General features: G+C 41.7%; 1 protein-coding gene across 2 annotated transcripts in view; it reads right to left on the reverse strand.

Annotated features, from left to right (window-relative positions):
* Positions 1-1710: 1710 nt before the first annotated feature.
* Positions 1711-15579, reverse strand: part of MTHFD1 (methylenetetrahydrofolate dehydrogenase, cyclohydrolase and formyltetrahydrofolate synthetase 1) — a 45786-nt gene continuing 31917 nt past the window's right edge. For both annotated transcript variants that reach the window (XM_067295081.1, XM_013940842.2), the window contains exons 19-28: positions 13825-13893; positions 13536-13647; positions 13239-13378; positions 12854-12895; positions 11717-11817; positions 10613-10790; positions 8410-8517; positions 7055-7207; positions 2860-2968; positions 1711-2679 (exon numbers count right to left, since the gene is read on the reverse strand). In XM_067295081.1, the coding sequence (XP_067151182.1) occupies positions 2879-2968; positions 7055-7207; positions 8410-8517; positions 10613-10790; positions 11717-11817; positions 12854-12895; positions 13239-13378; positions 13536-13647; positions 13825-13893 (993 nt within the window). In that variant the 3' untranslated portion in view covers positions 1711-2679; positions 2860-2878. The remainder of the gene's footprint in view (positions 2680-2859; positions 2969-7054; positions 7208-8409; positions 8518-10612; positions 10791-11716; positions 11818-12853; positions 12896-13238; positions 13379-13535; positions 13648-13824; positions 13894-15579) is intronic.

Here is a 15579-nt window from a genome sequence, read left to right on the forward strand (position 1 = left end):
TGAGGAACATGGTGCAGTAGAAAGCAGAGGATCTGGTCAGAAGATACATAAGCTTTCACGCTTCAAGCATGGTTCTGGCCAAGCTGTAGGCTCTGATGTTCCTTCTGTGCCCACACCAAAGCACTGGTGATGTGCACAAAGTCAGCCAAGCAATACCTTCTCCTTTTTCTTTTGCCCCTTTTGCTAGCCAAAAACCTGCATTATTAAGAAATAAATGACATGATGCAAAATCCTCATTATAGCACAGCTAGGGGAATGGATGACCATAACACCAGCGAAGGGCCCTAGGCCCACAAATAGTCCACAGAGAACAAATCCCTGCATAATTAGTTTTTCCTCCAGGCAACAGGGAGAGAAAACAACCTTCCCCTATTTAGTTAAAAGAGATTAAATGTTATGTTCTTTTGGCCATATCCGATAGGGCAAGAACTAATTGGCATATTTCGTAGCAAAGGAGAGAGTTAAGAAAAAACAACCTATTTATAAATTAGTCCTGTAAGACCTGAAGTAGGGACACCGCAGAATACACTTCCTACCTGGCTCAAAGTGCAGATTAAAGAGCATTTGCCAATAATCTCTAGAGATGCTCAGGGCGATTTTTGCATGTTATCTGCTGCTGGCCATGATGGTTTGTTACTGCTAGTCCCCTGGTATGCAGTAAAACCTTAAACAGTTGCATGCCTGAGCCGCTAACCTTGCCTCACTGCCGGAGGTGGACTACAGATCTCTCGAACCGTCTTTCTCAACCACATGTCTGAGATCTCATGCTAAGCTAAAAGGAGACAAATCTGAGCATAAATTTGCACTTCTCACATCTTTCATAAGCACGAAATGAAGGTGGAACACAGAGCACTTAAAAGCAAGCAATGCAACAGGGAAGCCTCTGCAAGATGAGAGAAGGAAGATTAAATGTAGGAACTGACAGCAGCCTTGGCAGCATCAGCTCTAGCAATCTGCTCCAAGGGAAGGCTCAGCCAAGGTGGCTCAGGTGAAGAGGCACTTTCAGCAGGGCACGTGGTCTGTCGCAGCAATGGGGGAAAACTCCTTCTGACCCCATGCAAGTGGCCTGTGGGCGCTCTGGAAAACCTGACTGCCACTAACTCCTCAGCTGAATATCCTCAAAAAGAAAATGTTAGGAGGCTGTGAACGTATCTCAAGTGCTCTTACGACAATTTAAGTTATTCCGTCTTTGCTTCTGTCACAACCAGGTAATTTTTATACAATTATTCTCCCCTCTTGAATAACTTGCTATAAATAGTATCTGCGTACTACAGATGCACCCTTACATTGGTGCACACCTACACCGCGCTTCTCCCAGTTCTCACCAAAATCAGAATGTTTTTAGATTCAGTTCTGATACAAGCAGATGGGCCTTGCGAGTCGCTGTGGAAAGGAGAAGCCAAAAATGTTCGGCTGCAAGCAGGGCAGTCACCAAAGTTAATAGCACTAGCACCTTAATTCAGGTCTTTTGCAGTTAACTGTGAGTATCTCAGACCCACTGAATAACTCAGGTGGTTTATTTCCTATAGACGACACGTGCCACCCAGGAAAGGAAACAAGATTAAATGCACAGTGATGCACTGCAGACAACCTGTTACTGCAGTAATCACTTCTGCTTGCCAATACTGCGATTGCTGCTGTAGACAGTTAATCACAGAAATAAGTTCTACTTCATTAATCTCAGTGCATATATTAAAACCCAGAAAGCACTTGAAGGATTTACCAATTTGTTTGTATTAGTCACAAATCTGGCAGCAATTACATGGTTATGTTACAAAATGATTTTTCGCCTGCTATGACAACATCTATTACAAGTGACTTTATCACTACTCTTGCTGTCTCTGTTCACCAAAAAGATACGCTGGAAACACAGCTTGTGAATAGTGTAACAGTACTTATTGTGGAGCAGAAAAAAAACTGTTCAAAAGACACATTTTGTACAGGCTTCTCTTTCTCCGCATCATTTCACAGGCACAGATGCAGGCCAGAGCCCAGTCTCTAAAGATCCGATATCCACCGGTTCAGTTTCCATTAATACTACAAGATGGTGGTCACAGCTGGGCTTTCTAAACAGGAAATTTGCTATGGCTCAGGTGTCTGCAGGAATATTTCACAGCAGAAGCCACGGGTGAAAAGTTCTGGAGAGAGCTGAGACACAAAGGTCTTCCTTGTTCCCCACTTTTAACCGGGACTGGTGCAGGCTCACAGCACACCGCGAGTTCTCCCACAGTGCAAGAAATGGAATATAGAAGTCAGTATGGCAAGCAGGAATATACAGTGTATGAGACTTCCAAAAATAATATATATCTATGCCACAAAAACCCTACAAGTTAAGACAGTTAAGCCCCAAGGCTGTTCCAAACAGCTCTAGCTTTAGGATTTTTCGTTATTAAAATCATCTTACTGCATCAAAAGACATCATTAAAACCAGTTTTTTCAGCTACAATTATGAAGCAGAAAGTTTGTACAGGAAGTATACTTTATAGACTTAGTTTCATCAACTAGCTTGTAATATAGTAGATTAAAAATTATTATGGATTAAGAACAAGTGTTTGATTCTTTAGCACTCCTCCTCCCAGTCACTTCTTGCACTGTATTTCTCAGTCATATCTTGTTTTGATTAAAAAAATATCAGGGCACAGTTCCATTTACATGACTCATCAGGTGTTCTTCTGGGTGCTAAAAAGAAAAATAAATTTAATAACTATTATATAGTACTGCAGGCAACTTTCAAGCTGAATCATCAAATGCCATTCAGAAGCATATGGCATAATACGAGATTGATATAACTCCATTACCTCAAGGTTAGAAATAAAGCCCAAAGAGTTGAAAACCTTCTAACCTAAACAAGGCACCTACCTTTTGTTAATAATTCTTTTCAAAAGAGCCCATTTACTTCTCCTGACACTGGGTCCAAGTCTATATCGAAGAAACAGGGTCTCGTAGGAAGTCCTGGCATAGTGCTCATCTGCACAGCAAAAAGAGAAACTGTTAAAAAATGGTAACAGCACAGCTTTGCGCAAAAGAGCTAATACTTTGAGAGATTATGATGGCAACAGCTGGTGCAGCTCCTTGCACACAAACATACCAGCTGGATGCCGGTCATATACCATTTTGAAGCACACAACAAGAACCAGGAGCTCCTGGCTCAGTAGACAGAACTGGGATTTTTTTGTGATGAGGATTCAGTTTGGCTTCTACCTCTGCCAGTGACTGAGGCCAAGACTTGGCAAAGTACTTAAACATCCTGCTGGCTTCAACAGTTAACTTAGATGAGTGTTTAGGGATGTTACCGCGCTGACACAATGACTGATTTTGGCGGTTTCCTGGTGATTAAAATGAGGATGTGTTTTTGAATAAAACTCCCACTAGTTATAAAATCCCAGCTGATTAAAATTCTTTAAGATCCTAGAACTAGAGCCGTTAAATAAAGTAGATTTATTATTGTTGAGAAGAGGGTTTTAGTAATTTTTTTTATTTTTTTAATGGAATTAGGCTTAAATATAGATGGACAAGTCTGTTTTCCTGACTGGCATCACACAACCTACGCACTGTTTATGAGACATGCAAGTCAGAATGGTTGTGCGGTGGCAGCAGTGAAGCTAGCAAAACAGCTGCCTGCGCTACACCTGCCTCAGGCCCGTCCACTCAAGTTGTCCCACTCTTGAGTGCTCACTCTCAGCGCCATAAAATGCAAGGCCAGTAGGGACTACATTTGGTCCGATTTACTGATGCAGATGATTTCCCCTTCCCTAACTCAGCATTTAGCCCAGCAGCACGTGTAGGCTAACATGGATGCTCTGCAGAGGTGGGCAACTCGTGACTGTGCTTGGCATTTTGCACCAGTCGCCATCCACCCCACAAATAAAGATCCAAGGTCTCATTTTCCATCTGCATCATCCGGCCTCAGCTTCTACAACCAGTAATTGTTATGCCCTTTTCCATGACATTAAAGAGCTCTTCAGCAACCTGGTATTTTCTCTCTGGGCAAGTGTTTTGTACACTAATCAAATGACCTCCAAATCTTCATTTTGTTAATAAGATAAGCAGCAGGGAGGCAAAGCTTAGGTTAGGCACTTTCTGCAGTTCTCAAAACTATTCTGGGAGTTTTTGGAGTCACATCCCATTTTCCCAAGTCATTTAAAAGTGGTAACGCAAGACCCCCCCATGCAGCGTACCACTGCATGACTCGATCGATGCACATCTTCCGTGGAAGTAAAAGTCACTTCATATCTACCTTCTGCTATATATTCTAGGAGTGCACAGTGCACTGCTCTTTGGCACGGCCGCTGCTTTCCAGGACACAGAATAGTGGACTATGGATATGACCTTCATTCCTTGTCTTTGTGTAAGGCTATATGAATATTTTGCTTTCAAGAGCTAAGGCATTAAGAGATCCCAAGTAGCCTGGAAGAATTTCCCTGTTCTCACCACTATTACTGCAGAGCAAGGAACTTCCCATTTACTTAAGTATCACTGAAGAAATGTACAGCTTTGGATTGTAGATCTCCACCTACAGACTCAGAGAGCCAAGGCAAGAGCTGAGACAGTGACATTCAGTACAGTAGGAGGTGCCATATTGCTAAATATGGGCCTAACTTATTATTTCTTGCACTTTCTATTTTGAAAGGAAAGGCCAGTTTTCCTTCTTTTCTAAACACAGGACAGCCCACAGTGGCTACTCTGAAAGCAGAGGCAGAATATTTTATCCCTGAATTCTTATGCAGGAAAGAATAATTTCATATTAGGCGAGCAATTTTCTGTGCAAGTGTCTACAATGCTTAACGCACTCTGTTATTCTCGGAGCTAAAGAAACAGACTTTTCCTCCACCATTCTCCTTCCCTTCAAAACCACACGCACTGAAAAAGAATGCAGGGCAATTCTCACCATTTACTTACATTACAAAAATTAGACCACGTGGATGTAATCAATCCCCTTGCAGGATTTCAAATAAAACCCAAACCAACTAGGAATGTATTACTTGTTTCACTTGTGGAACTCCTGAAAACAAGCCATTTAGGAACTCAAAACCAGAGCTGTTTGAATAAATGATTTTTTCAATTCACTAGCAGCACCAAAGAAGAAAGAAACCCAATTTGAGTCATATGATTTATTTCACTTTCATTATTTTTCATGCTTAAAGTTAAATGTAGGTAGTCTTTGAAATTATGTTTCCTTTAAAATATCAAAATATTTCATTAAAGTGTAACAGCTTAAACTTTGAGCCAGAAAGTAAAAACCCCAAAACTCAGAAGTTCAAAAAATTAAAAATGTGAAATACCTTTGTGATTTACTTCAGCCAACATGAATACATAAATATGGGCGATGAATTTCAACTCAAATTTCTCATACAGCTCTAGGCAGTGGCTTTGTTTGCTGCATTTTCAGTTCACAGTTCAATGGCTGCTGCTAAAAATTTACTTTGAGGCTAACATACCTCTTGCTGATTGGGTTAAAAACTGTGATCTGAAATCAGAATGCTCTGGGTTGCTTTTCACAAGGACATCCCTTCCCTGGCTTTGTAGGCAGGATAAGGAGTGAATTTCATGTCCCTAACCAAAAGACTTGCTGTTAAATCTGGCAGAATTAACACCATGATAAACTGCATGTCCAAGGAAGCATTAGAAAACTGGGAAGGAGCAGAAAGGAAAGAGTCCAACTTCATAGAGAACAAAGATATCTGAGAAAGAGCCAATTAGCAGCTTGGATGTCTGAAAACGTTAACGCTGTGCACCCCTTCCTTCTCCAGTGCTTATAAATAGCTTAAAAATAAATAAATAAATAAATCATTGTTTGGATTAAATCTTGGCTTGCAAAAAATGTAAATAACATAACACGTACACTATCTTTCATTTCATCCCAAAACATACAGTGCTCTTTATAAAGATGGAAGAACCAGACTTTAATCAGGGTGTGGTTATTTTACTTATCTTGGGTAATCTGGAATCTCTACCTTTCTACTTTTTTTTTTTTTTTGTCTTGTCGAATTAAAAGAAAAAGATATCCAACGTTTAGCTCTAGCAGAGGTAGTATTTGAAGGAGGAAGGGACCCAACCCTTAAATCAGCAAATTTCAACCTCTGACCCTTGCATCCTCAATGCTTTTGAAAGACAGTCCAAAAAAAGCAAGTGTGTTGCCATGAAGGCTTCAGGAAAAGGTGTAGATCCTTAAAATAAAGTAATTTTAAATAAAATGAGGAAAGTGATAGAGATGCTTGCTCCAAACGCTCCATCCCCTGAAATAATGTAACAAGTCACTTGGCAACATTTGTCCAAACTAGATTTCCAGTGGTTCCTTTTATCCCGACATTCTTGCTTTGGACACAAACCTGAATGTTAGTGCATTTTGCAGGTAACTCCTTTTTTTCTGCCATCCCATTCATATCAAAGCTATTCCAGGATTCTGTTTCCATTGTAGCTACTCCCTCTCCACTAGGCTGACATTATGCCAACCATCTCAAAGAACAGAAACTAAACTCAAGGGCACAGTGAAATGAACTGCTGTAACTGATGCAGGCTGAACAGCAAACAGATGGTCAGCAAAACCAAGGGGAAGGGGAGGCTGAGAAGTGATTAATAGTACAGGTCAGCTTCATTTTGGAGGTGTCTCATCAGAAGTTGTTTGCTTTGTAGGCTTTGAGGGAGCTGTGTTGTTTTACCCTAATCTGCTGGTGCACACAGCCTTCAGCTGCAGTACTACAAAGCGTTTTAATCAGGAAGGCAAAGTCACAAATGCACTCAGGTGGGCCACAGATTTCAGTTCATTAGCTGCAGGACTCACCTTTTCCTAAAAGCCAGGAAGACAGAGATGCAGGACCTGGGGACTGCATGGAGGGCTGCTCATGTATTCAAAGGGTCAGCTGGTCTATTTTAGCATCTCTCTTCCCCCCTGAAAAAACCCTATTAAGGACATAATACACTGAACTGATATTGTTAAAACACTATAAGTGACGTGGACTCTCCTCCTTTAAGATATCTGTTGTAAATGCTTACTGGAATGCACATGAAGATTTTTTCCTCACCCCATAGTTTAGTGTTTCACTCAGCCACTTACCGTTCCTACCAGTGGATACAGGAATCCAGCACCAACACTGGCTCGAACGTCTCGGATTGGCAGAATAAAACCTGTAGGTGCTCCTTTTTGTTCAGGGTCATGAGACAAGGACAAGTGAGTTTTAGCCATGCAGATTGGCAGGTTTCCAAATCCCTGAGGGAGGCAATGACATGGGGGAGAGAAAGAGACGGAAAGAAAGAAACAACAAGGGTAATCTTTCTTATACACAAATGTAATTGCTCGGTTCTGCCACTCTCTGGGTTATCAGGCTATTTTACTCCTTGGCAGTTGCTTCACCCACAGCCTGTCAGATCTGTTGACCATTTCAGGATCCCCATTCCTTCCCCCACCTTCTAAGTATCAAGGAAAGAACAACCATGGCCCCCAGCAGAATCAGTTGAGGAAATGGTTAATAACATGGAAGTGTTAGATATACAACCTTGATATCTAGCTTACTTTCTACTCTCTCCCCAAAATGTTAATTTAAATAGCTCAGAATTAAAGTTCTTGTTCAGCTGAGGTCAGTTAACTGGAAATGTCTGATCAAACTAATTGCAAGTTGTGAGGAAGTAGAAATTACATAGCTATGGTATGAAAGCCCTACAGAACTGTAAAGGAATATCCAAGATATATGAAAGGGAGATACTATATATGCCAGTATAAAATGGACTCCAAAAGCAAAATTATTCAAGCAATCGCTGGTTCTCACACTGCCCTTCTCTTCAAAGCCATTTACATATCTTCATTAATGCAGAAACTATCTGAAAGGGAGGCAAATTCACAAGAACATCATGCTAGAGAAAATGCAACGCAACAACCAGAAAGCATCGTATTTAACAGCCAGATGCCAGATAGTATAAAAGTATAAAGGATAAAAGTAAAAGGATAAGAGTAGCCATTTCTTCACAGGGAAGCATTATATCACCTGTGGGACTCTTTCCCCAGCATATCTGTGACTGCCAAAAATTCACATGGGTTCATAAAGAATTAGGCAACACAGTAAAACAAACAAAAAATCAGAGACTATTTAGCCACTTGTAGTCCTCTAATTCTCAAACTGCTGGAAGGTGGGAGAGTGCAGTAGAGAAATACCACTAAATCGTCAAGTCCTTCTCTCTCCATACAATATTTGAGATGTACTACAGTGGGCCAGATGTATTATCTTCTCCACTAAAGCCAGCGCCAGTTTCTCAACACCTGCACCTCTTCCTCCTCTGCCAGAGCAGCATCCAGTGGGCCCTGGATAAGACCATCACTCAGATCACATCACCTTTATGCACAGTCTGAACACCACTGTTAAATACAAACATTTTAATGAAAGCATCAGTGCGTATCAGATGGCTTGGAAAACTCACCTGCTTAGTGTACAAGGTGACTTTCTCCTGTGCTTCCGGAAACAGCTCGATGTCACTTGCCCCATAGATCTGCTGTGCAATAAGTCTGATCTTATCTGTAACAGGGAGCTAGAAAAAAACCACAGTAGCTTAATGGCCCTTCTGCAACTTTAAGAGCTATTCCCATTACTATAAAAGAAAGCTATATAATAATTTGAGGATTTTCAAAAGACGTTTCATTTATCTTGTTGCAGCTGATTCTCTGGATAAGAGGACAAAACTAGTTTACTATAATCAGAAACAAAAAGATACACATCAATGTTTCTGATAAGCTGTTCTTTCATGTTAATTGTCCCCCCTCAGAAGAGAGATGTTAATTTTCTCTCGAGTTTAAGTCAAAAGCAGTTTTTGATGAAATACAACGTACGGTTAAAAGAAATAAAAGCACAAATAAGACAGGTTAGAGAAGAAAAACGGAAAGCATTTGTTAAGGAGCTAAAATAGATATAATGATATGGCTCTGCACTTCATCATGTTCTTGAATAGATGCTTGCTATTGAAGAAGGATTCAAGCTATAACCTGGGTGTCTGACGGCAAGCAAAAAGGTGTCTGGAGAGATTCTTCATTTGCATGAATCTCACTTCTTGCCTATGTTTGTCCTCACTGAAGCAAGCCACACCTTTTAATGCAAATCTCTGATAATAACTTCCCTGAAGAAGAGAATCAGGCTTTGGAAACATTTGGTTAACCTGCTCCCCGCCCCTCCCCATCTCCACCCCTTCCCCCCAAAAAAGAGAAAAAAAATTTGGGGCCCTCACTAAAGGTGCCTTCTGCTGCCTCTAGATTTTCATGGTTTGGCACTCAGCACTTTCTGAAGAGGTTGGTCTTGTTAAGTGAGAGAAGTCAAAGAGCTGGACACAGAGAACATTTTCCTTGAAATCACAGGTTGATTTTTAAAGTTTTCACTTGTCGTTGCCACATCATAAATATGAATTTAACTCCCTGATCGATACTAAGCAGGGAACTATCTGGACTGCTCTTGCTCTAGGAACAAAGGGGAGAGGATACATTTTCAATTTCCTGTGTTATCTTCAATGTACCACCATTTGGGACAAACAACTCTCATCCTTCCCAAAGTCGTCCATGATTATTTTGTAGCGCAGAAGAACAAAGTACAGTCAATTCCAGCTGGCTGCTGGATAAAGAAACCAGACGGGGTAATTCCATGAACATCAATCTGTATTTGCCTCATGCCTGGTTCTTGACTTGAAGGAGACAGACAGTGACCCAACAGCCAGCTGCAGCTTGAATGTGCAAGAGAGACTTTACAAAGGCATAAGACACCTCAGACAACTGCTGTCCTAAGCAAACTTCACCCAAAGCCAACTTCTCTCGTGTGGACTCTCTACAGCCTACAAAATTACAAGCTGCTGTTGAAGACTTTCTTGCTACTGAGGCATCAATGTGATCTTTCTTCCTGCTGTTTAAAAGGTTAAGCTCATGTTGCAACTTGTCCCTTCCCGGGCTGCAGGCATTATCCTCATTGAACTGTCAGGGACTTCACTACCTCCAAGTCCTCTGACATATCTGCCCAAGAGCAAAGTCATAAGAAATACACATTCTCTTCTACTTCACTTGTGGTGTGACTCCATAAGCCCCATTTGCAATGTAAAAAAAAGTTAAAAAACGGACACATTCTGTTCTGCAGATTGGTGTATGGATCCTCATCCTGAGCATGAAGTATACTCTCAAGCTCTCTGGTAAGGCAGCAAGTTCAGTAAGGTTTGCTCCAGTCCATCCTCTGACAGAAAGGCATGTCTCAGTTCAAGAAGTAAACTTCCTTGCCCTGGAACATGGCTGTCCCAGTAGAAACCTGTTCATCATCTCTAGCAGGGTCACAGCAACATCTTTCAGTGCTAAGAGCAAACAATATTTCTCTTGGTAGTCAAAAAAGACATGAACTGACAGACTAGGTCTTTGAGGCTGGTACAGTAAGTGTTAGCTTCTAAAAACAATTTTCTTCTCAGCTTTTCACAGCAGACTTTCAGGCAACCTTCAGCAACTTAAGCCTGTGAAACTAACTAGTCCTCACCTAATGCACAGAGTACTTCTGTTCCACATCATGATGACTGACTGCACTTGACAACAAACTAAAATGCTTTCCTAAGCTAAGAGTGAAATGAAGGACTAAGTATGGCCCTCTGTGATAGTGCAAGTTCTTACCTCCACATTATAGAGGAACTTGAAGTTGCTGGGAGCCTGTGATGCTCTCTGAACAGCTTGGGCCAGTGCAACTGCTCCTTTACCTCCCTCTGCCCAGTGAGTGCACTCCACAGCATCGAATGCTCCTGCTGTCTTTGCCAGTTGTACTACAAGGGCCAGCTCAGCCTTTGTATCTGTTCTGTAAAGAGAACAATTTGCATATTTGTACCAGAACATACACACAGTAAATTAGCTGCTTGCTTTAACCATTCATTTCTCTTGTCAAACAAGATAAATCACAGAATCCAGCCATCAGGAAGCCATTTCCACACTTAGGGGTTATCTACCACAAGCCTTCACCACCTTGGTGAAGGAAGTTACTCCACACAGGAACGAGCAACAACAGGTAGCTCCAGAACTACATGTAGAAACCCCAACAGAGCAGTGTTCTAGACTTGCTGCTGTTTCTGTCCCTGACTGGCAATGCAACTCCTGTTTTCCGAAGTAAACCCGAAAAGCCATTAGTACTGCTGATTTAGAGATGCTAGGATGTGCTATATCACGTGCATACCACAAGCTAAAAACCAGAATTGCTCTAAATTGGCCAATATACATGAGTATGAAAAATCCTTAGTTGGTTACTCTACTGCAATTGGTATCAGTTTTAACACACCAGTTCAAAACTCTTCTGTTTGTATAAAAAAGAGACAACACCAGAATTTATTTCCTCTGTAGTACAACGTGGAAAGCTCTAAATGCTTCTTAGCAGAGTAATTATTCCATACAGCAGATCATTGAATCCTGTGTGGTGTGCAGAACAGGCACCTCGTCGTCTTTTAAACACTCTGATTCCAGATCATCACAGGCACCTTTTATCCACAGTAATTTCGCTAGTCAGGGTATGAGCGATGGCAGTTTAATAGTCACTGATCTTAAAATCCTTGGTTAAATTAAACTAAGGAGTTCATTTGATATAACTGAGCAGAGCTCCCTTATTCATTCTCTGAGCAACGCAAGATGCTGCTTGCTGCAGACAATACATCAACAGTACTGAAAACAAGAGAGTTTAAATTACATGTAACATATTTTATCCCAAGGAGCCCCTCCACATCCCAGCTCACTTACTTGAAAGCATTCACAGCCACTACTACTGGGACACCAAATATCTGGGCATTTTGGATCTGCTTGCTTAGGTTACTACAACCTTTTGTCAAGAGCTGAAGATTCTGTAAAGAAGACAGTCAGCAGAGGGTACACTTTATGAGGGGCAGTGAAACTTTTGCTCCAAAAGCACTACGTCCACAGCTAATGATAGAAGTGCCAAAATGGGAATTAAAACAAAGATAAAATTTCACCGTATTGCTTTCTGAACAGCCTGGACCAGTGCAACATCACCACCTTGCTGAATGGCAGACAGGAAGACGACTGCTGGTTTCAGCTGCCCAGCCAAAGTAGAAGGAATCATTTTTTACCATTATTGTTATTTTTAATTGCCCAAGTTAAGACTTGTGCTGACTAATTCCCCATCCTAAAGCCTCATTTTCTTCTGTGACACATCCCTCTATGCATTAAACATCATGAGCAGTGAAATTTGCTTTGTGGCAACAGCTTTAGGTTTATACATATTTACATTTTGCAGCATCAGACATTATCATGGAAGCCTGGACATTTTATCCCTTCCTATGCAAAGCTTAGTTCATACAGAAGCTCCACGTGAGAAAGCTGCAACCATATAAAGAGAGCCAGACCAATTATCCAAGTGTATACAACCATGCAAAGAACAAGGTTAGAAGCTGAGACTTTAGTTTCCTTTCCTCTGCTTGTAAAGAAAAGGGAAAAAAAATCTGCTGCTGCTAAGAAAAGAGTAATTAGACAGGCACTCTGAATATTTTCAGAGACAATATTTCAACCAAGCAATTACTCTACACTGAGAGGGTCAGGGGACATGGAACAGATATCACAATGAAAAAATGAGCACAGCCAATTGTGTGAGCTCCGAAGAAACCAAAGGCTCTGAATACTAGCTAGGTCAAGTACAATAAATGCTTGAAAGAAAGAACGGAGCCAAAGGATCATCATTAAAAATAAATAAATAAATAAATAAAAGGAAGGGGGGGGGAAGATTACAGCTTGTATGAGGAAGCATTTCCCCAGCAGCTAAAGAAAGGACACATACTAGCTATTCAGGCATGAACTGCATGACAGTATCTTGTAATAACTGCAGTTAGTTGGTCAGCTATCATACAAGTAGTTAAAGGTTACCTCTTCTGTGTACTCCTTTGGTAAAGGTACCCCAGCAGCGACCTGGAGGAAAAAAAGAAAAAAAAGAAAAAGAAGGTACCCCAGAAGATTTTTATTCATAACAGCAGTTTTGCTCTGGGTTGTTCTTAAACTGAATCAAGATAAAAGACACTACTTACAGCCAATGCGCAAGTGCCCCAGCATGCAAACACTTCATTACAACAATAAAGTAAGCGCAGCATACTACATGAAGCAGCTTGCAGCCAACAGAGACATACGGATTCCTTTCACAACAGCAAATCTCAAGACAATACAAGCCCATCAAACCCCACAGGACTTTAAGTGACTGGATTGGAAAAACCATAAGCATCTCACAGGCCTAAAGAAAACCTTGCCTAGTACTTACTGCAGGGCCTCCTCCATGCATTTTCAGAGCTCGGACAGTGGCAACCAACACCACCACATGAGGCCGGAGACCAGAGTAACGGCACTTAATGTTGAAGAATTTCTCCATGCCAATGTCTGCACCAAATCCTGCTTCTGTAACTAGGGGGGGGGGGGGGGGCAGAAAGCTTGTGAGAGGGTGCTGGGCAAGGTCAGTGCTCTGATTATATAAATCAGGAGCTTCTTCCAAGATGAAAAACAAAGACAGTCAAGATTAAAAAAAAAGGCAGCTCCCTCCCTGCAAAGAGCATACACTTACCAACAAAGCCATCTTTGCCCACAAGCTTCAGTGCAATTTTGTCTGCCAACACCGAAGAATTCCCATGTGCAATATTGGCAAAAGGTCCAGCATGAACAAACACTGGTGTTCCCTGGAAAAGGGAGAGAAAGGGAGGGAGGGAGGAAGGCAGGGAGAGGGGGATAAACATCTCCTCCAGCTCTAAGCAGAGTAAGCCCGTGCTGATCCGTGAAGAGTGAACTAGACTGGTTGCTTCTTGGCTTTCAGCACACACACATAGCAAATACTTAAAAAGCCCATCTGTGCTCACCTCTAGTGTCTGCATGAGGTTTGGCTTAACAGCATCTTTCATCAAGACGGCCAGAGCACCAGTCACCCCCTAAAGGAAAAAGAAGAGCAGTCAGTTCCCAGATCTACTTTTGTCCCAGTGAGCTTTCAGGAACAGAACCAGCTGTTGCTCCAGATACCTTTTTTTCTAGACCACCACCACCATTTCAACATCTCGGCTCTAAATACTGACAAATGTGCACAACCAACTGCTACATCCTGCCCAAGCCTCTTGTGCAGAAACAACTTTTAAAGTGAGCCCTTGTGCTTGTGAGAAAGGACAAGCTGGCATCATGAAAGGCAAATACTGGAGTCTCTGTTTCCCCTTAGGTGTAGCTCTGTACCCTGCTGCCTCCTGCAAGGCAAAAGCTTGCGACTTCATCCACACCACCCCAGGAAGGGAAAGCAGTGGTTCCGTCATCCTTGCAACTGACAGTCCATTGGAAACTTAACTGGCTGCTACCCAGCACTTCCAAAAGTAGCTAGAACTGCTTCCATGCAGGCTAAGCCAAATGTTCAGAGCAGTTATGAAAACCTTGAAACATGATTTCCTTTCCTCTTAATTTCAACTAGATTGCAGCACTCAATTATGTGAAAGATCTCTTTTTCTTTTGTAAGAAATTCACTGCTTTGTTTCATTAGTTTCAATCTTTCCAAAAGAAAGCTTCGTTAACATTTAACGGAAAAGCTTTAAGCTTCAGTCATCTTGAGAATAAAGAAAACCCACAGAGCCAGATTCATTTCCATAATGACATTTCAGGTCTGTGTCACTCAGTGGCAGTTCAATACATCTCCATCTCTAAAAAGCCTGTAGTCAGTTTTTGCTGCCACATTTCTTCCCAGCTTTTTTGGGCTTCCTGGTAACACAATTGTGACATTGGTGTATCACAGCAGAAGAACCCAGCTTTGGACATATCATTCTGACAATTTGGCCTTTGCAACCACAATGTTTCTGCCTGCATAAGGAGTATGTAATGCAGTCCTAATGACGCGAGCCAACAGCTGCATCTGCAAAAACAAGTGTAACATCAAGAGAACCTGTTGGATAGATCTGATAGGATCCTCTGCTCTGCAGTTACAATTAAACACAATGAGGTTAAAAAAAATTCGGTCTTGAGCTGAAACACTTCTATTACCCAGACTCTACCTAAAACTCATAAAGCAACTCCCTACCCAAGGGTCATCTGCACCTATTGCTGACAGGAAGCAAGAGAGGCTTTCTCTTAACAGGGGTTAACTGAGGTCCTCAAGGTTAAACTTGCAGCATGTCAGCAGTACGAACTGAAATATCCAAGCTGCTTACAGAACTTAAGCATGCACCTTCCCTCACTCCCAACAAACGTCTCAAATCACAGCATTTACAGATACAGGGTTCTCAGGACTAATCCTTCTTCTGCAGGGGCCAGAGTTAGGCCACGTTGCTAATTTAGTATTTCTCAGGCTTGTCCTGGAAGGAAGAAAAAGCAAAAATGGAGAGAGAGAGCTAGGAGCTTTGCGCTGGGTCCCATCTTGCTAGGGACACTGATCAGGATACCCATCCCGTGGGTTCTTCTGTCCCACTGGACAAGCACATTCAAAGAATACAAGGGAAACTTCCTTAACACCGCATCATCCTAACCTGCAAAACTGAAAAATGTACTATATAGGACAACAGGAAGTACCAATATTATTTCTCTATTGACCAGCGAAACAGTCCTGAACTTGTTCTCTGTCTTGAGGCAAAGTGGCAGGGTACAAT

The sequence above is a fragment of the Apteryx mantelli genome, chromosome 4 (genome assembly GCF_036417845.1).
Source record: "Apteryx mantelli isolate bAptMan1 chromosome 4, bAptMan1.hap1, whole genome shotgun sequence".
Classification (NCBI taxonomy): Eukaryota; Metazoa; Chordata; class Aves; order Apterygiformes; family Apterygidae; genus Apteryx; species Apteryx mantelli.